The 22,295-nt window shown below is 38.1% G+C and overlaps 1 protein-coding gene across 3 annotated transcripts in view; it reads right to left on the reverse strand.

Moving 5' to 3' along the window:
- The window catches only part of bicd1a (bicaudal D homolog 1a), a 39,279-nt gene that overhangs the window by 10,284 nt on the left and 6,700 nt on the right, over window positions 1–22,295 (reverse strand). For all 3 annotated transcript variants that reach the window (XM_077193596.1, XM_077193595.1, XM_077193594.1), the window contains exons 2-4: window positions 10,395–10,607; window positions 6,741–6,893; window positions 5,325–5,801 (exon numbers count right to left, since the gene is read on the reverse strand). In XM_077193596.1, the coding sequence (XP_077049711.1) occupies window positions 5,325–5,801; window positions 6,741–6,893; window positions 10,395–10,607 (843 nt within the window). The remainder of the gene's footprint in view (window positions 1–5,324; window positions 5,802–6,740; window positions 6,894–10,394; window positions 10,608–22,295) is intronic.

Consider the following 22,295-nt stretch of genomic DNA (forward strand, 5'->3'; position numbering starts at 1 on the left):
GGTTAAGCAACAAAACTGATTTCAACATTGATAATAATAAGAAATATTTCTTGAGTATCAAATCAGCATATCAGAATGACTTCTGAAGGATCATGTGGCACTGAAGACTGGAGTAATGATGCTGAAAATGTAGCTTTCTCATCACAGGAATACATTGCATTTTAAAATATATTAAAACTGAAAATAGTGATTTTAAATTATAAAAATATTCCATAATATACTGTTTTACTGTGTTTTCGATCGCATAAATGCAGCCTTGGTGAGCATAAATCTTTTTTCAAAAGCATAAAAAAAATATTACTGACCCCAAACGTATGCAGTCATATTTATCCAAAGCAACTAACAAATGACAAACATCACAAGCAATTTATAATAAGTCAAGAATATTTGCAGTACACAATGCCAAGTTTCAAGTATAAACTAAAGTAGCTTGGCTGGCTATAATACTATAATATAATGAAAAAATCTTATTATGCTGCTTCCTATTTTATTCCATCTGAACACAGCTACTTTTCAATTGCTACCAATGGACTAAGATGATTTTTTGGTTCAGATAATGTACAACATCTACCGGCAGGTAAGTAAGTAATACTTACCAGCCAAACCTCGACTCCTTGGCAAATAAATACAAGGCTTGGATTTCAATGAAGTGTAGGCTTTTTTTGAAAAGTCAGCAATGAACAATATTTTCTCAAGAATGGTTAGTCCCACTAATCACAGAAATGTCAACAAAAAGGCAACCGTCATTGAATTACATGATACCTTTAAAAAGAGCTTTTCATAGGAGCCTAATTTTATTTAATTCACTTTCTAAAGACCTTATCTACAATATTCTTGATATAAAATTTTTAAACAACAAAACATAATATTTCACTTCATCTGAAATTCCACTCAACAGACAGGTGTGATAGTTAGGTGTGTACGCTTGCTTGTCACAAATTTAGCATAAACGCAGACATGTGATTCCTGTCATTGAGCTCAAGTGTTGCTTAATTGCTTTTTGATCACTCAATGTATCAGAAGCGTCAGCCATCTAATGCTTGAGGCTGAGGTAGCGAAACACAATCGATTCCTTACTGGAGAGGATCCAAGAAGAACAATATAGGGGAGGATGAGGAAACACTTTTTGTTTGGATAAATGCCATGCAATTACAGTTGCTTGAAGGGTGAGAAAACAATTCATTATAGCCAAGCAGTGATATAAATGTGTAAAATTCTCATTTAAATGGGAACTAATACTGTAGCAGCTAATTTGTGCAATAGGAGGCTGCAATAACAGGCTTCTGGCTATGTATTTGATGGCAATCCCACATAGCTAGAGAAAAAACGACTGCAGCCACATTCCCCAGAGGAGACCATTAAATACAAACATGTTATATAATACTTATCATGAAATTGATCTGTTTAGACTATGTGGATAAATTTATGTGTCGTAACATTGTTTTTTTTATCATACATGCCCAAATGGCCATAATGTTTTCAATAGATAATTACAGATACAGGTAGATGCAATTCATTTTATCTTAAAATTCAAATGATACATTTGAATGAAAATTATATATTGTTTATTTTGTTTTTATTACATTAAACTTTTTTTACATACAGTACACCATTACATTGAGTCCTTCAAGCAGCTGATGCTCTCTATGTTTCTGTGTCCGCACTGGCAGATTTTCTATTCTTGTCCCATGCTGTCTTTCTTGCAGAATATGCCCGTGGCACACACACACACACACACACACACACACACACACACACACACACACACACACACACACACACACACACACACACACACACACACACACACACACACACACACACACACACACACACACACACACACACACACACACACACACACAAATACATTACTGTGTCCCGCTTTTACATGGACAGTCACAAAGCATTCACTCATAATTTTAATCAACCTGACAGTAGCATCCCAAAGCACAAAATAGACCATTGCATTTAATGCATTCAACTTTCCTTCACTCAAATTTACACTTTAACTCTTTAATACCAGGTAAGTTATTTTTTTCCAATAAGGAAGGCATCAGTTATATGTGGCATCACTTGATGCCACCAAAATGTAATGAAAAGCTCATCACACAACAATTCAATAGTTGCCCATTAATGCACTGGATAACTGTCATGATTCTGCCATCATGTTCTCGATTTTCCTAGTCTTGTGGCAGGATCATGGCAGAACCATGTTTTGTGTACAAGCGCATGGCCTGTTGTTTGGGCCATGTGCTTGTGTTGTCTTGTTAGATACCCCGCCCCCTTGATATCCTCGTCTTGGTATTACCTAGTCTGCGTCACCTGTTCCCCTCATTAGTTTCTCCCTATTTAATCACCCTTGTGTTTGCTGTCCAGTGTCGGTACATTGTCAACTAATGCGTGTAACTCTTTCTGAGTACTTTGTCTGAATCTTGTGATAAGTGTTGTGAGTTTTTGTAGCTGTTTGTTTCTTTTGTTCTAGTCTTCAAGTCAGTGTCTAGTCCTAGTTTATTTTCTTGTCTTAGTCTTGGTGTACTGCCCTTCAGTTCTGTTTTGCTCCCTCGTGGGTTTTTGTTTACTGTTTTGTGCCTCAATAAATCCTGTGTGTCCGCATATCGTCTGTGTTTGGGTTCTCTCCTTCAACCACATGACAGAATGTACCGACCAAAGAAGAACCCAGCAGACTGTATGTCTTCCCCCGCTAGACCACAACCGACTGACCAAGAACTATGGTGGCAGTCGGCCATCGCCGATAGTAAAGCTGGAAGACTTCCAGTCCCGCCCCAGGGTGAGTGGATCCTGAAGAATTATGCCCGACTCTGGGATCATTTTTCCCGGGAGGATCCGCAGACTTCTTCCTCGGGGTCTCCACCCTCTGCCTGTCTACCAGTGATCCCGGAGGGTCGTGCTTTGGCCGTCGTCACTCAAGGGGATCAGGCTTCCTCCGTTTCTTCTCCTGAGGTTTCTTCCTCACCCGCAGATCTCCGTGGCAAACGAGGGAGACGGATTTCATGGGATTATCCATCTGAATCATCCTCTACGGAGTCAACGCTGCCTGAGACCGCCCTTCCAGCACTAGTTACAGTTCCCGCGGAGCTTCTCCAACCGGAAGCTAATCTAGCTATGACTCCTGCCCCACGACCTAGGAGAAAGAGAAGGAGGGGATCTTCTCGTTCTTTGTCTCTGCCTGTCCCAGAGGCCTCTACTGCAAGCGCTGTCCCAGAGGCCTCTACTGCAAGCGCTGTCCCAGAGGCCTCTACTGCAAGCGCTGTCCCAGAGGCCTCTACTGCAAGCGCTGTCCCAGAGGCCTCTACTGCAAGCGCTGTCCCAGAGGCCTCTACTGCAAGCGCTGTCCCAGAGGCCTCTACTGCAAGCGCTGTCCCAGAGGCTGCTGAGAGAGTTGTGGCCGATCTAGCCGCTAAGGAGGTTCTGCAAGCAGTTTCGGCTCATCAGGAGATGCCCGTCATCATTGCGGCCAAGACCCTTTCGGACTATCTGTCTCGTCTTGTCGCAATCCTTGAACCCCCTGTCTGTCCTGTCTTGTCCTCAGCACCCACGCCTGTCCCTGTGAGCGCAGCACCCACGCCTGTCCCTGTGAGCGCAGCACCCATGCCTGTCCCTGTGAGCGCAGCACCCACGCCTGTCCCTGTGAGCGCAGCACCCACGCCTGTCCCTGTGAGCGCAGCACCCACGCCTGTCCCTGTGAGCGCAGCACCCACGCCTGTCCCTGTGAGCGCAGCACCCACGCCTGTCCCTGTGAGCGCAGCACCCACGCCTGTCGCAGTTGGTGCTGTTCCCGAGTCTGATACAGTCGACGCCACTAATGAGTTCGAAATGAAGAGTGTCGAGTCCGATTCTCCTTCGGGGAGCTCAGTTTCCGGGTCCGATGCTATGAGCCTGGCGCCTGTTCCTGCTCCTCAACCGTCTGTTTCACCTCCTGTCTTGTGTCCTACGCCTTCGCCTGCCTTGTTCCCCGTCAGTAGTCCCGTTTTGTCTTCCTCTGTGTCTGTGACTGTTGCTGCTACTACTAATGCAGCATCCCAGTGTGTTTCCTCCGCCACCCCTGTCATTACTAAGCCCCGGACTGTTTCCCCGTTCGTCCCTGTCTCCGCAAGACCCCGGACTTCTAAGTCTTCTCCTCGTGTGTCTCCGTCCAAGCCAGCCCAGAGTCCTCGTCCCCAGTCCTCCTCCCATGGACCCAGGATCCCTTGCCTGTCGACCCTCCCAGAACCTCCCCTCACGAGCACTGGCAGACCCCCTATGGACTGTGTTTCCTCCAACCCCTCTGCCTTGTATGTTGTTTTTGATCTTTCACCCGAACCCTGTTATAGTTTATTCATGTATGCCGTTGCTGATGTACGCTATGTTTTGTTGGTTTTTGTCAATGTCTTGTCCTGTGCTTCGTGTCCCTTTGGGGATCGTCTGGAAGCCGCTCCTTAAGGTGGGGGTTCTGTCATGATTCTGCCATGTTCTTGATTTTCCTAGTCTTATGGCAGGATCATGGCAGAACCATGTTTTGTGTACAAGCGCATGGCCTGTTGTTTGGGCCATGTGTTTTTGTGTTGTCTCGTGAGATACCCCGCCCCCATGTTATCCTCGTCTTGGCATTACCTAGTCTGTGTCACCTCTTCCCCTCATTAGTTTCTCCCTATTTAATCACCCTTGTGTTTGCTGTCCAGTGTCGGTACATTGTCAACTAATGCGTGTAACTCTTTGTGAGTACTTTGTCTGAATCTTGTGATTAAGTATTGTGAGTTTGTGTAGCTGTTTGTTTTTTTTGTTCTTGTCTTCAAGTCAGTGTCTAGTCCTAGTTTATTTTCTTGTCTTAGTCTTGGTGTACTGCCCTTCAGTTCTGTTTTGCCCCCTCGTGGGTTTTTGTTCACTGTTTTGTGCCTCAATAAATCCTGTGTGTCCGCATATTGTCTGCGTTTGGGTTCTCTCCTTCAACCACATGACAATAACAGCTGTTTTCCCCTAAAGCACCACTCATTGATTTATCTGACTATGAATATCTGAGCAAAAACAGACAAAAAATTATCTAAAAAGGCCTGGGTGAATTAAAGAACAACTAAATAGTCATTCTGACAGATAAAAAGAATTTAGAAAAAATTTAGAGGGCATATCAACATGATATTTAAATAAAATCTAGTGTCAAAATGTAAAGCATTGCAATAAGCTCTTTTCAAATAATTTTTAAGTTTAATTAAATAGTTTAATTAAAATAAATCCAATTAAACAAATGTTGCTCTCCAGCTTAATTTCCTAATCTGGTTTTGTCACGATCCCTATATATTTTATGCCTTAAGTGTCATGTGACTAACCTGTAGGAGCTGTTGCTTGAGTTTCTGTATCTCAGACAGGTTTAGTTCGCTGAAGAGATCAGAGACGGGGTGCAACACCTCTCCCTTCCTGCCTCCCGGTCGGTGATATTCTCCATTCACCTTTGGTCCATGCCCATTGCAGTCATTACACCGGTTACTGTCCTCATTGTTGGGGCTAGACCCAGATAGAGACGTGCTGTTGGTCGCCGCCTCCTCTGCGAACTTCAAACCCTCCACGGCAGAGATGGCCAGGTGGGTGCTGGCTCCATACACGCTCTCCGTCAGGCTGAGCTGATGGGCCAGCTCCTTTCTGATATTGTTCTTTTGCTCTCTCTCATTCTTCAGAGCATCCAATGCCTCCTCCAACTGGCCTTCAGAGATATCTTTCAGGCGCAAAGCATCTTCCAGCTGGCTGTTGAGGAGCACCGTCTCTTCCTCAAGTACTTTGATTTCATGCTTTAGACCTTCGTATTCCACCTGTAAATTTGAAAAGGGTTGACAATTATTATAATTATACATTTAATTTCGTTTTATTTTTAATTTACTAAATCACTGACCTCAGTACCTAATATAGCACATAATTAAATATATGAGAATAGAATCAAATAAGACATAAATGCTTTTTAGCATTTCAATTTATAGTAAAATTATAATATTATAATGTAAAATATATGGTATATTATTATATATTACTTATACATAAAATCTGTTAAGTAAATATAACTATGGAAAACATTTAGCTGAAATGCTACTAAAGTATGTTTTATTTTTTTGTACTATAATTTTTATTTATTTATTATTATTACAATTTTTCTGCAAATTGGTGGGTGTATTCATATTCATTTTACTTAAAAATACGTTATCCAATAACATCTGAGGTAATTTGGCAGTACACACAATGTGATTTCCCCTAAGTAGAACATATTTATAGGTGAACATGCTTTCCCATCAAATCCTCCTATAAAGTCATAGTCCTAACTCTTATCCTCCAAAATCAGAGGAAATCATTATGAAAATGTTGTTGTAACCCCCGAACCCCAACCTTAAACCTAGCCCTCAAATTTGATTGGTTATAGGAATGTTGTTTCAGGATCAACAAGGATGGTGAGCCAGAAACATGACCTACTTGGACAAATCATGTTACGCTTGAAGGTACAGTAGGAAAAACAGGCTGCTTAATTTTATGGGAGGAAAATATGGGGCTAAAACTAAATTCTGAACATTTTTGGTGCAAGAAACCTGACAAACTAGTGTGAAGAAAAACTATTTACAAATATTTACAAAAGTCCTATGTCCTCTGTAAGTAGCATAGAGCCAATTAATTTAAGTGACTACATGTAAGTATACTTAATAATGGCTTTTTCTCACATAGATTGAATTTGTGTTTCACAATTAGTGTGTATAAGTAAAGTATACCTGATTCTGCTTTAATGTGGACACTAGTTTCTGTAGAGTGATGTTCTCCTCCTCCAGTTCAGTGTAGTCCTGCAGCAGTCTGGTCTCTCTGAACTTATACTCTCTTATTTCCTCTCTCATCCTGCTCCTCTGTAGTTCTAAAATCTCATTATTCTGAGAGAGAGAAATGGGAAGGACAACAGAGAAAAAAGTGAGTCATTTGGCTTTTTAAGAATGACCCCATTTCAGAAGAAAAGATGACCGACAAAATAAACTTGCCAATGCTTGATTGAACTGGGAGCCAGTGCAGTTGAAGAAGCACAAGGGTAATGTGTTGGCGTAAAGATGTAGACATGTCAAGATACGAGCAGCTGAATTTTGTATAAATTGCAACCTCTTAATGGAATTAAGATAGACCTAAAAAAGCACATTACAGTAATCAAGCCTAGATGTAATAAATCCTTTCTGCATCAGGTTGGAGTGTCGATTAACAGAATATCAGTTTTACAATAATTTAATTTAAGAAAGTTATGTTTTATCCATGCCTTTATTTATAAGCAGAGAGATAGTTCAAGAGGCGGAAGTGAAATAAGGCTGAGTGCGAATATAAATCTGGGTTTCAGGAGCATAGCAATGACAGCCCAGGCCATACTTCTGGATAATCTGCCCAAGAGGCAGCATATAAATACTATACAGAATAGGACCCAACACTGACCCCAGAGGGATACCTAGTCATAATGGCACAGTCTGAGGTCTATTAGTACTAGTACCCAGATAGACACATAGGGAACGTTCTGAATGTTAAGATGTAAACAAGTTCAATGCAGTGCCAAAAAGTCCAATCCACCTATACAGTATGTCCACTGTATTTGTGACAATTGCAATGTTTATCGATGATTTTATGACTAAATTTCTGAAATGAGGGTGGCTATTAATAAAATAAAATAAATAATTAGTAGCAATAGATCATATATATCCATTTAGAGTCTCCTTATTTTTTATTATAGTGGTGGTATGTGGGAGTATGCCATGATAAATCTTTCTATATAAAAATCCTTTAGGCTTACATATAATAGCATTGTGTCTGTGAGTCAGAGTCTATGATGATACTGATCATGACCATACTTGTGCAGACAAGAATGCTGGGTAAAAAATTGCTTTCCGTCAGAGGAAACCCTCAAGTCAGCATTTCCTCAAAGTTCAATCTATATGGGAAAGCCGAAACAAAGGCATCTTTAACAGCTGAAACCAAATGTGACAAGCAAGAAGAAAAAACATTGTATAAATCTCAATGTGTCTGAGAATGCAGCATTAATCTATACAAAAGTGAGCCACAATGAGTGGCCAAAAGGTACCTCTTTATGACTTTCTACCAAGGTAACGGCCTTTTTTTTTGCGCCAGCATTCACAGTGTAGTAATCTTTGTAATACTTTAAAACATTCTTCAAGAGCACATTGCTGGAAAATCACAATTGCTTAGAGAGAAACCCCCACCCCCCACCGTTGCACAAACTGGGCAAAACTGCTGATGAAGAGTTAAAGGTGTGGAACAGACATGGGAACAGAGTCAGCCTTGGGAGAAACCTAGATGCCGATTGGGCAGTAGGACAGGCGTGAGGTGCATTGCATACATATTTTAATAATCTGAATAATCTTTATGCTACCATTCAAAAGTCTGAGGACAGTAAGACCTTTTTTCTGAGATTAAGAAAGAAATTTAACCTGGTATTCAGCAAGGATGAATTAAATTTGCCAAAAGTAGCAGTGTTTATATTTATTGTCTATTTAAAAAAACAAAAAAACAAAAAAAAACCCATCATAATTGTTTTCAACATTGATGATAATAATAAATGTTTCTTGAGCACCATATCAACAGAATGATTTCTGAAAGATCATGTGACACTGAAGACTGGAGTAATCATGGTGAAAATTTTAAATTTAAAATATATTAAAAGTGAAAACATATTCCAATAAAATAGCATTTTAAATTGTAATAATATATATATGATTTGACATCCTATACTGTAGTGTCTATGGAAAAAAATACGTATAGACATTCACTGAAGCTGCAAAAAATTCTATCCAAATTTAACTGAAGCTGTCTCCAATAAATTTGCCACTCATTACTGGAATAAAAAGATCAAACATTGGTATAGTGTAAGATATTTTGCACACCCTGGAAGATGACCTTCCCATGAGTTGGTATATTAATTACTGCACACAATATCACAACTCACCCAGAGGATGTGATGTCTCATTGCATATTTTAAGCAATGCCAGGCCAGTTCAAATGAGCTGGGCATGAACTCCAGGGGATTACTGACCAATTATCTCCCACTACAGCTCTATTGTAGCAGTGGTAATCATGGGCTTCACACACTCAGGGGTCAGGAGCAGTGCAGCACTTAAACAGCAAACCTAGTATGTGCCGTGCCAGAAACTGCTACAGTAATGCTGGTTTTAAGGCTGAAATACTCCACACACATTATGAAGTACACAAAGGCTAAAATTAACCTAGTGGTATCAAATGGTATTGCAAAGATAATGACTTCCGAAAATCCCTTCCGCCCTACCCACTCTTCCATTGGTCAACAAATAGAAAGACCCGTCCCAAACCCGCACAGATTTTTGGGAAGTCAGTCTACGAATTGCTTTCTTATATTGTTCCTGTACAGTAAACTAGAATATGAAAAAGTATTTTAACATTGAAAAAATGTTAGAAGACTTCAGGGAATGATGAGCAACTCTCAAACAACTTGTGAAATAGCAGTTATGAACACATTGTGCTGGTCTAAAATGTATGGCACACACCATACGTCTCTAACATTACATCAACATATATTGAAAAGATTTGTCTTGACAGAACTGAAATGAAAAAACAATGCAGGAAAACTTTAGCAGGTAATGCAATTTTAATGTCTAGTTTATGTTCAACTGCTTTGCTAAACTACACTTACCAAGAGCAAGAATAAACAAACAATAAATTGATTTCTAAAGCCAATTTTGTAATGTCTATTTAATGTTTTAAAATTTAAAGTCTGCATGAAATGGAAGTTCCAATAGTCTGTTCTGCCCTATTATGACGTGCATATACAAAGCGAAATGGCTTCTCGAACAAGAAAAATTGTAGTGTGGTGGGACTGATTTTGTCCATCGGGAATTGATTGGATGGTTGTGGTTTATTAATGGTGTGATGTCATGTGAGTGACAGGTTGTCCCATCCTCACACCAGAGAACATGTCATCTTTCAGAGAAGAGAAGAGATGTCGTTCCATTGATTATTTGAGCTATAAATGAATAACAATGCTAATTTTGATTTAATCTAGTCTGTCAGAGTACCTGTTTGTACTGTGATAATTAAGCTATTCTAAATTTAAGTTATGTGACCACAGGGAAAAACAGTGTATAGGGTGTCTTTGTGCCGACCTCAGGGTATTTCTCTTATGCCCCAGCTTAGCCATGGATTTGCCCCCTACAATGCACTATGGCGACAGTCTCTGACCCTGACACCAATGACTGCTGACACACAACACGCACACTGACTCACTGCCCTCAAAATAACCCTTTGGTCCAAGATAAACTTCATAAAATTAATTACTTTCAGAAAGGCTGTACTAACTTATGTACCGTGTAATGTGTGCTGATGGCAGTTCCACAAGAAAATACACAACTCACCTCTCTGAGTTCTTGCACCAGAGCGCTGAGACGTTCGGTCTCCGCTTGGGCGTTGGAGGTCACGGAGCTGCTCAGTTTGAGCTGGGTTTGAAGGTCCACCAGACGTCCCATGTAATAGGCCTCTTTAGAGGCAGACTCCTGCAGTAATGTCTCTTCGTTTGTTTCACCATCCTCTGCTACTTTACGCTGGGTGGTGTATGCCTGACCGAACGCCTAGAGGAAAATCAACGACAGAGACTGAGGAATAGGGAGGAAGAAAATGGCACATCAGAGTTCAATTTAAAGAAATTTCTACAGAAATTATGGGTATGTTCACAACAGCATACTACCAGGAAAGGATGCATTATTGATCAAAAGTAACAGTAAAAACATATCAATGCTACAAAAGATTTCTATTTAAAATAAATGCTGTTCTTTTGAACTTTATATTCATTAAAGAATCCTGAAAAAACGTATCCACAAAAATTTTAGGCAGCAACTGTTTTCAACATTGATAAATGATGTTACAATGATTTCTGAAGGATCATGTGACACTGACGACTGGGGTAATGATGCCAGAAAGTGTACAATACAATCAGAGCCATATGCAATGTTCTCAACTCAACCCTCAACTTAACCATTCAATATCATTATTGCAAAAGACCCAGAAAAAGTATCATTAAATTATTCAGATTAATTTTCGAAGTTATAGACTCACATAATGAATTTGTGTAAACATTGTAGCAAATTTTTTTTAAAAACATATTTCTATATGCTGCATTTTTAAAATAGTACACAGTATGCAGTTAGCTTTATACTGTTATTCCATTCTGAATCTGTTTCAGAAAAACATACTTGGGAACTCTCAACAAGAAGTTCAGGTATATTGAGTCTTTGCATATTTTAACAGTGCATAAGAACATATCGATTTATGACAAATGAGCAATCAATTAATCACATTGATGGATATGTGCCATTAGGAATTGTCAAGAACAATTAAGTGACTCTCAAAAAAACACAATAATGTGTCATTACAATATGCCGGACTTGATCTTGCTCAGATTTGACTGAAATTTCAGCACTCAAAAAACAACATCAACAGCAGCAACAGCAAGTATATCTCACCGTTACGGTTAGATAGTACAATATGTGATGTGTTTGTTAATGTAAGTTTAATGCCTATTAAATAAAAAAATGGCTTCTGGTGAAGAGAGCCCACATTTCAACATCACCTCTTCGCTCACATCACCTGTCCAGGCAAAGTGCTGCACTTCAAGGTAACTGAGATAATATTTCAGCTGCTCGCTCTGATCAATAGAAACAGTGTTCCGATTCCCCTGACACAGGTTTTCACCTCATGCATATCCGGCGTTTCATGACTTAAGCATCCTGTCTTGTTTGGAAGATGACAGTAGATGGTAAACAGGAAGGAGGAATGAGCCAGGTATAAAAGTCTGTTATGAAGAGTTATCACAAGGCTCTCACACCTCAATCAGTATATGAGGGTTATTAAAAATAATAACGGTTATTAAATAATGTAATCCTCATTTTATGATTTCATTACATTACATGTACATTAGCAAATGTGCAGTACATTATGGTGCATTTTAAGCAATACATGTGTAAAGCACATTACATATCATAATCTGCTGGTGCACGTAATAAACTCTGTGATGTTCCCAAAATACCAGGACCATTTTATGACCAAAGCATGACTAGGATGAGACCAGCGGAGACCTTCAAAAGAGAAAATCAATTGAAGATGCACTAAAAATCAATTGGGGTCCTAGTAGATGGCACCTTGCAACAAATCTGACTGAAGAGTGGAGGAAGTTAAAAAGTTGCTGATGTGGATTTAGAAATTGTCAAAGAATTAAAGCACTGAATCAATTCCAGTCATTAAAAACTTACAACAATAGGTTAACATGCATCCGAGGTAAAAAAAAAAAGAGAAAAAAGGTGTCTAAAATGGTTCATTAATGGATTCGGTCTCTCTAAACTCCACCATTCTGAGAGCCTACTCTGCTCTGATTGGTCAGATCTGTTGCCCTGTTTTGATTGGTCTACCGCTTACAACATGTTTTGAAAACGAAATGGCCATCACTATATTTGAATTTTGGTTCTGGAGGCTTACTCAGCAATTGTATACACAATGATATAAACAGTAAAAATCCCGTAGGTTTTACAGTACCAATTTGAGCCTGAGTCCTAATCCTTGCTTTCGCAGTGCAGAAAACAGCGTCTTCTCGAACTGTTGACAACATGAACCAAAGTCATCCAGGCCTCAGCTACAACTACAGTGTTTGAGGGCCGGTCAAAGTAGATGTTTTCTTGGGCAGAAAATGAAGACCATAGCATATTTGTTACTTCCTGCACAAATCTACATAGGTTTATAAGGCTGGAATAACTGACGGCTCGTTTCAGGCAGTTCAGAATCATTTGTGCAATTCGGTACAATTCTTTCCGAATTGTACCGAAGTACAAAGGTAATATCTGAAAAAGCTTAATAGGGGCACATACAATATTTCAATATCAATACAATATTTCAAAAAGTTGTTTGGGTAAATCCAAAAAAATTATATGAATTATATGTAAATATATTTATACATATAAATAAAAAAAAATGTTTTATAAAAAGATTAAAAATATATGTTTTACAGTAGGGAGAATTTAGATAGACAATGTTTTTATTTGTCATGAAAATGTCCCATTGCAAAAAAAAAGTAATCATAATGGTTTTAACAATAAATAAATAAATAAATAAATAAATAAATAAATGCACAATAAGTCATTATTTATCACATAAACAGTTTAGCCTTATGAGCAAATATTACCTGCATATTAGAGTGTAAACATTTTTTAGAATTCTTTTTTTAGTGCCTTTATAGTGAATCAGAGTATTGTCTGTTGTGACCACAGACTATTTATCATGCTTGCCTATTTCATGAACATAATGAAGACATTCCTACTACATTATTATTGTCAGGAATTTGATTTACTATTCACTTTGCACTTTCCACAGGTTCTATTCAATAATATGGCTTCAGTTGATAACAACTCACTGCCACAAGATTATCAGTAAATAATGAATTACATTTTGGTCTATCTCTTACTGTATGGCTTCAGAAATTCTTACAGATTCTATGAATCATTTTTGGGTGTACTATCCCTTTAATACTCACAGCTTTTCTTTTACATTTTTTTCTTTCCTTTTGATTGCTGAACTCTTGAGAGAATTAAAGGGACAAAAGCAAATGGATACACCACTTTCATTAATTCAGTGACAGAACTGTGAATAAGCTCTCATTGTGATTTAAAATGAGGGCCTGTCAATGTCCCAGAATCCCTGCTGAAGGCCCTCTGTCTCCCAGCTGCGCTCTGAGAGAGAACAAGAGAGAGAGAGCGACATATCGAACTCACGTATAGGACGTTGCTATGACCACAGAGACTGGTCCTTTGCTGTATAATGTAGGAGGCAGATGGTTTGTGGAGAAGTGTGTCCGCAAAGCCGACTTTCTCCATCTGGTTTCTTTTATTTAGAGCGGGGTGGTCAAAATATGATGCCCACTCAAAAACTAGTCTCTCTGAATTTAAAGTTCATGCAAATAACACAAATAAATTACCGAAGCACGCAAAATTGGGTCATTAACGTAATTAACGTCACATAGATAGATGATCTTGAGACGGACCGGGAGTTTATCAATCTGAGCATTAGATTCTGAAAAAAAAGCGATATGCGATAACTCGTTAAATAATGCGATATATTCTAAAATAAATTTAAATTATATTGAAAAAATGAAAATGATATAACCAACATTCATGTTTGATAATATAACCAACATGCATTAGGCGCAATAAGCTAAGTAATGTGTACAAGATGCTTTTTCTCATAACAAAAAACATCTAAAAATAAATTAAAAATGTATACATACATTAAGCATGTCCCACGTATGTAACAGTCACGTGTCCAGTCTATTCTGCTGTCTGTGTCGACCTAAGGCTTTGACTTTTTCTAATCTTTTGAAGTAATAAAATCATTGTGATATGCACATTGCGATATGATTTTTCGATAATTCCGATATATCGTGCAGCCCTACTGAGCATCTACAATGGAACAAGCACCTGTTACCCTGGTAGACTGAAATTATTTGATTACCACGATATTAAAAACTCACAATACATACTGTCCAGCAACGAGAGGTATTTATAAGCGCAATTATAAATTATAAAAATTTAGGAAATTTGCAAGAAAAAAACTGTTGAAAATAAGAGGACGCTTTTTTTTTTGCTGATATATGACTCATACATGTTTTAGACAGATTTTATGACAAGCATCCATGAATATTTTTTGTTGTTTTTTTATTTTTGATTTAGTTGCCACTAAACATCCCATTAATAAAAGTCAAAGATCATTTGATATATCAATCAGATGGCCTGTTACCATGTAAATATATATTTAAGTTTTCATTTACATGCAAGCTTTACTTAAACTGTGTCTGGGAACAGTATGATTGCATTGGTTACAAGTTACAACAACAGTAAGCATCTGAAACAGAAAGAAAAGACAAAAGAGTGGGAGAAAGAGAGAGCTCAGAGCAGTCATCAGTCAATACTGTCAGTGATTTGTTCCAGACAGTCATGGTCGCAGCATCTGCATGTCAGTGACAGCAGGACAGGAGTCTGTTCTGTAACGCTTCCAGCACAATCCAGAAAATCCTTGTTATTTCCATTACAGGGCCGCGGTCCAACCTTGCATCATGTCTCATTCATTCAAAGGTATTGGCGGTTGTTATGAATCTTGTGTGCCTGAGTGTAAATAAAATATGCTATATGGTATCAGTTGAATTTACAAGACCTTGAAAGATTATTTGATCTGTAATTGAAAGTAAAATTTATTAATCCAAGAATGGCAACAATATTTAACTGCATGTGACAAAAAAACTTCAAGCAAAAAAGAAAGAGAGAGAATAATTGGCAAACCAAATTTCTGCACACTCCAATCTAAGCTCGTGACTCCTCTCAAAAATACACCAAGGATTATGTGTAAGCAAAAATTAATCTAAACATAAATCACACACTGATTTCAATTCTGACATCAGCATATATATGGACAAAACAATGTCTTAAGCAAAGTTTTAAGCAAAAGCGAGCTCATCACATTTATTTTTGTTGCTCCATATACTGTAATAGCCCTACTGTATATACAACATGGGTGAGTTGTACAATATGTAGGCGTACACTGACTTTTGCTGCTCACAAACATTTCAGCTTTCTGTCTGTATAAGTGTATTTTTTCCAAAGCCCTTCATACTTGAGGATATGGGATCTAGAATTGTCATGCTATTCTTAAGACTGTATACAGTTTATACTGTATATATACTGTATATACTAAAAAAATAGCAATATATATGGTAAAGAATAGCATTATTTTCCTGATACTGCAACAAATATATATTGGAACCGGCCGTGTTGGATATTTCCGTATCAACACATATCGATATGATATGTATATATAGAGTAGTATATCAGTTTGGAGAGTAACCAAAAAAATTCTATGGAGATTCTATTGCCAAGGTGTGCCTAGAGAGTTGGTCTAATGAACCTGGAGCTGTCTGTTCATCAAAGAACAAAAGAAAAAGAGGAAATCACTCACTGCTCTTGACTGAATAACTTTTGTAACTTTAATTGTAAGAATATTTTAATTTTGATTACTTTATTCAATTTTTATAGTATTTCTGACCTAAATATTCCCTTTCCCAGTCACGCCAACCTCGTCATGGTATCTTATTGAAATTCCAGTATTGTGATAACACTAATACATACATATACTCATACACACACATAAACTTCCTAAATGTAATTTCCATCATGTGTAACTGCCCTAAAATGTGATTATTCTCGGACAAATGATACATTTTTCAAAACCTAAACATAACCTCAATCATAGCCAGAGGTATAGAGAAAACAAATTATCTACTCTAGCAAATAGTCTTACCCTCATCTGTTTCTTTTAAGACTAACATATTTGTCTGAATTACCTCAAGGCAAAGTCCTCAGAGGAAAAGACACAAGAGGGCTAGTGTTCATGCTGCCGGTTCAGAGATTCATCACGACTCAGACAGAGAGTCTGAGGATGCTTCTGTCAGTGTGAAGGAATATAGATAGAAGCAGATACATTAGCAAGCCAGCATTATGTCTTACAGCACAATATATTTACAATGGAGTCACATAGAAAACAGGGGCCGGTTGCATAAACCGCTAAGACTAGTCTTACAAGTTAGACAGCAATTTTTTTTCTTTAAGACTGTTCATAGCCTTTTTAAATCAGTTACATAAAAACGTAGATTAGCCTAATTTAATACCGAAAAGTAAAACTGACATCCCCAGACTAACTGCTAGTGGGTCACACTAGAACTTAAGACACTGTCTTAACATAATGGATATGTTAATACAACCGGCCCCTGGATTCTCAAATAGTAAAAAATAAAGCAAAATAACTCCCATACCCATTGCACTGATATGTACTGCTTGACAAATCCAACATTACTATGACAAAAGAATAAATACTTTAACTGGCTTCAGTACTGGCCAAAAGTACTGATGAGATCTAACAGTAGCTACAGTTCACAACCAATGCGATGGCTAAACCTGGAGCTTGTTGAGTTTTGGTGGGGTTCTAATCCTATATGCAAGGTAATTTCCTGTTGTTGTATTTTTTAGCAGGTACCACCAGGGTATGTTTTCAGGTTTCCGGGAACCAGGGGTGTTTTCACAGTCTCAGGAGGCTTATAAATCCAGGGTGGAGTTTGACTAGAATGATTTCCTCAGCAGTGAGAGAAAGCGAATAATACTATCTTTGTTCTGGAACTAAACGTCACTGAAAAGCTTACACCTGCAAACGGAGTTCTGGTTTGTTGCTGGTCTAGCAGGTGGACCAGCATAGACAACAGCAGAATTGAGGCTGGTTGATCAGTTTGGACTTTCTAAAGACTAAAGCCCTATTCACACGGGATTAGTACTATCTGGGGACCTCGTGTGATTTAGAAATTACCCCCCCACACATCTGTATTTCATGTGGCGCATTCGCACGGGATAACCGAAGCCTCTGATTTTACTCAAATTTACTGACTTATCTCCCGGATATGACGTCAATAGGCTATTGCTTGGAAATGTCTTTTCGTTATAGGTCTAGCTGTATGATATATTATGACATAAACAGAACAAAGTTCCTTACTGCATGCTGCTATACATGTCATTCATCTCCATCTAATCATTCTTTTTGTTTTTGCTCTTCTGATGATTTTCAGCTTTCACTTTCTGCAAATTGTGTAGTTGTGTATAGTGATATGACCCAGCACCCAAAATTCTATCAAAACACTCCAACACAGCCTCCATTCTTCATGAAAGATGGATAAAAAAAGCGCACAAGAAACAAAAACCTTGAAAAAATGATATACGATCCGGCCAAATCACAGAGATGCCGATTCGCACGGGACTAATATTATCACAGGACCCCGGTGTTCGGCGAAATATAGTAGGTAATTTGCGGGGGTATTTTTAATTTACAAATTACAGACATGGCCGATTCGCACGGGATTAAGATCTCAGACAAACTCCGCACTTATTACAAATGACTAGAGGTCACCAGGTAATATTTGTCCCGTGCGAATAGGGCTGGGTATCGTAACAAAATGTTCGATACCGATACCGATACCTTGACTTCGATACCGGTTCCAGAACGATACTTTTTTCGATACCAATTTTATCAATATAACATTACCTAAAAAAAAAACTTATTTTTTTCAATTTGTTGACTTTTTTACACTCATATTTTGAGTCGGGTAAAAAAGCACCAATGCTAAAGTTTTCTATGTTTCCTAATCATTTAACAACATGTATTCTTTACTTCAATGAGCTCATTGTTTCTGCCTTAACTTAATGCATTGTTTAACAATGAAACTGAATGAAAATTAATTGAAATGCATTACACACAGTCACCCCTGATAACAGATCACTCTAAATTGTAATTTAGACACATGCATTTTCTGTAAAGCTCCTTTGAAACGATATGTTTTGTGAAAAATGCTATACAAATAAATGTGAATTGAATTAAATATAGGCTACTGGGGTGCGGGATATATGCCTCACGCTCAGCACAAATGAAGCTTGCGCAAAGCACTGGCAAAAGTAGCCTAATGATTATGGATATGTCGGGAAACGATAGCAATGAGATATTTTAATTGTTTATTAATGAACAAGTGTTTACTAAACGTGTTGGCTGCAAAGATGATTATTGCGATTTTGCGATGCTGACTCGTCATCCCTGCAGTAGTGAACGCGCGGGCGCCTATATGGATTAGGTAATCAAACTATTTATTTCTAATTGTTTCGTTTAAAAGTAGACATATTTTGAACATATATAGAACTATTTCTCATGTCTCTGAGGCAAGTATCCTATACGCTGAGTTTTGGTTTATATGTGACGCGCTCCAGTTCTTGTAGTCGAAGGCGGATAAACTTTCTACTCTCGAGTGTATTCTGTGCGCTTTTAAGTGCAGATTTACCGTGTTACCGGTCTTGGCAGCAATTATCTTGTCGAAAATATTGCATCGTGTGCTTATGGCATCGGGTCGGGTACATAGGTACACTTTTGATCATTTCCACATATTTTCTATCTATCTGGGTTGGACGCTTACGCTTACACACACACACTACAGCCACACGTGCGACGAGGCACGTCTCTGGGCAGCCGCGTAAACTAGTGTTTTTCCGCCACAGGCAATCATGCTGCATGTTTATTGTTTCACTGTTGACGAGATTAACCACTTAGGTACCGAAACTTGGTACCGAAAAACAAGACATGTTTCGATACTCGGTAGTATCGAGGCAATTCAATCGGTACCTAAAAAGTACCGAACTCGGTACCCAGCCCTACGTGCGAATAGGGCTTAAGCAAGTTAAGTTTAAAGTGGACACACAAAACACCAGCATCCTATGATGGAGACCAGCATTCAAAACATATTTTTCCAGCATTAGCATGATCAATTATTAATGGAAAATTCTCAGTGGAAAGTTTGAATCATAATATATACGCTACTGTTGAAAGGTTTGTGGTTGGGAGATTTTGAAAGACCAAGGCTGCATTTATTTGATCAAAAATACAGTGAAACAGTAATATTTTAAAATAGTATTACAATATATATATATATATATATATATATATATATATATATATATATATATATATATATATATGTATGAAAAATTTTAGACTTGTTCAAATTAAAAATCACTTACATCTAGCTTCTGACCAAGGTTGTATCTCAATTCTATTTTTACTTGATCTTAGTGCTGCGTTCGACACTATCATGACATACTCTTAGATAGATTACAAAATTACACTGGTATAAAGGAACAGACATTAATATAATTTAAATAGTACCTATCTGGTCGTTACCATTTTTTTAGTTTAAATAGGAATTTAAGTTAACGTCAGTAAATAATGGTGTGCCGCAAGGGTTTGTTTTAGGCCCTCTGCTATTTTCAATACACATGCTACTCCTTGGAAATATATTTTTAGAAAACATGGAATTAATTTCCACTGTTATGCTGATGTTACTCAGCTAAATTTTATTCATTCTAATATATTTAATTACGACCAGATGAAATCTCTAAACTATCCAAGTTGACAGAGTGTGTTAAAGATATAAATATTAGATGACCAGTATTTTTTTATCTATTCAATTTGGATTAGACTGATGTATTATTTATTGGACCAAAACCACAAAACACATTTTACTGTTACTTCATCATCTACAATTAAAGAACTGGGAGTTATATTAGACAGCAAGACCTTGTCTTTTGAAAATCATATTTCATGTTGCATAAACAGCCTTCTTCCACCTCAGAAATATCGCTAAGCTACGGAACATGCTATCCGTTTTTGATGCAGAAAAGCATCAACTGTTTCCTCTAGAATGCATTCATGACCTCTAGACTGGATTACTGTAATGCACTACAAGGTGGTTGTCCTGAATCCTCAATAAACAAGCAACAATTAGTCCAGTTAGTGCAGCAGCTAGAGTTCTTACCAGGTAGAGAAAATATGACCCTATAAGCCAAATTCTATCATCTCTGCACTAGTTACCTATTAAGTTCTGTATCAATTATATTGCCTCTGAACATAAGGCCCTTAATGGTTCCGCTCCTGTGTATTTAAACAAACTTCGATCGCTCTACAATCCATCACGCTCTTTAAGGTCTTAAACTCTGGATTTTGGTAGTAGGATATCTAAGTCCACTAAAGGAGGGAGAGCGTTTTTGCATTTGGCTCCTAAACTCTGGGATAGTCTTCCTGATAGTGTTTGGGACTAAGAAACAATCTACCAAATCTAGATAAACACACATCTCTAGCCAAGCATTCGCATAATGCATCTCATAACCTTTCACTCCCCAGTTATATCAGATCAAAAGCATATGACTATGTATTACTTGAAACATTATGAACAGCACCTACGCTAATCATTTTCCATTTGCTTTTCGGTTTCTACCTTGCGATGCCCATCCCGAGGTCTCTAGAGATTAAGCCGGCTCCAGTTTGAATCCCGCCACTTATGAAGACTTCAGATGACTCAAAACCTGTGAAGAGATGACGCCAAGCCCTGCCAGGACATCAGAGGACGCCAACTCTGAATAAACATGCACCACTGCCAAATTTTCTATATATTGTAATCATTACAATCACAACTTGAAAGTATTAGCTTTAATGAGCTCATTTTTTCTGCCTTAATGAATTCATGATATTAGCTAACTGCATGATTTGTATTATCTTAGAGATGTACATTGTGGACATATGGACATTATTCGACACAGTCACCTCTGATAACAGAATACTCTAAATTGTAATTTATAAACCTGGATTTTCTTTAAAGCTGCTTTGAAACATTATGTATTGTGAAAAGCGCTATACAAATAAATGTGAATTTAATTGAATTAAAGACTAATCCAGGCCTTCCCGGTAAGTGTTCATAAGAAAAAAAAGATGGGGAGGAGGAAACACTGAACAGTTCTTCAGCTAAACATCTCTGCAGCAATGCAGCACTTCTTATTCACTGCAACACATGTTCAGCTGACAATGGAATGCAGGGCGAGAATAATAGAAGACTGTATTACTCCAAATCACCCTTTGGGGTAGAAGTCGCCTGGGATTTAGGAGCCCAGAGCAGGAAAGAGGCGTTTCTTCTTTATTATACCTTGTTGAAAGGGATAGGCAGAATTTGATTATGTTCGAGATTGAAATTTGCAGCATGCTAAGTAACAAAACAGACTATGAAAACAGCCTCATCTTTAGCTGAACAGAGCCTCTTAAATCTCTTATTTTGGGTAAGCAGCATGAATGCATATCAGCAATGCGTACTGCCAATAGGGTTGTCAGTTAATGTGTAAATTATCTGCAACTTGTATGGCAGTTCACTTCAATGAAACTGTAAATGCATAGCTCATCATACTAATATAGCATTAAATAACAGGATAAATCTACTGCACCTCCCAAGGCAATGAAAACAAGCGCATTCATCACATTTAAAACAGTCAGTATGATATGGTATCTCTCTTTCTGTCTCTCCCTTTTTTGTCTCTTTTTCGGAGTGCACAGACTAGCCCAGGTCTGGAGTCTTTTAGGGCAGTAAATTGCCCTGTATAGAGAGGTTGTATTCCAGTCCTCTGCCTCAAGCATCTTATAACATAATCACTTAGTAGCCATCCTTAGAGAGCGAGCGTCCTATATACATGTTGGGAAGTGAACTGAGACAGGGCAGGGTCCCATTTAATTAGCACACAGGTCAGTAGCCATGGGCCACAACCACCTGAACATACAAACACTGAAGGACAGGAAAATGTGCAACTGGGTATCATCCAAACAGG

Source organism: Siphateles boraxobius, unplaced genomic scaffold (genome assembly GCF_051911475.1).
Source record: "Siphateles boraxobius isolate OS27281-9 unplaced genomic scaffold, OSU_SipBor_1 31, whole genome shotgun sequence".
Classification (NCBI taxonomy): Eukaryota; Metazoa; Chordata; class Actinopteri; order Cypriniformes; family Leuciscidae; genus Siphateles; species Siphateles boraxobius.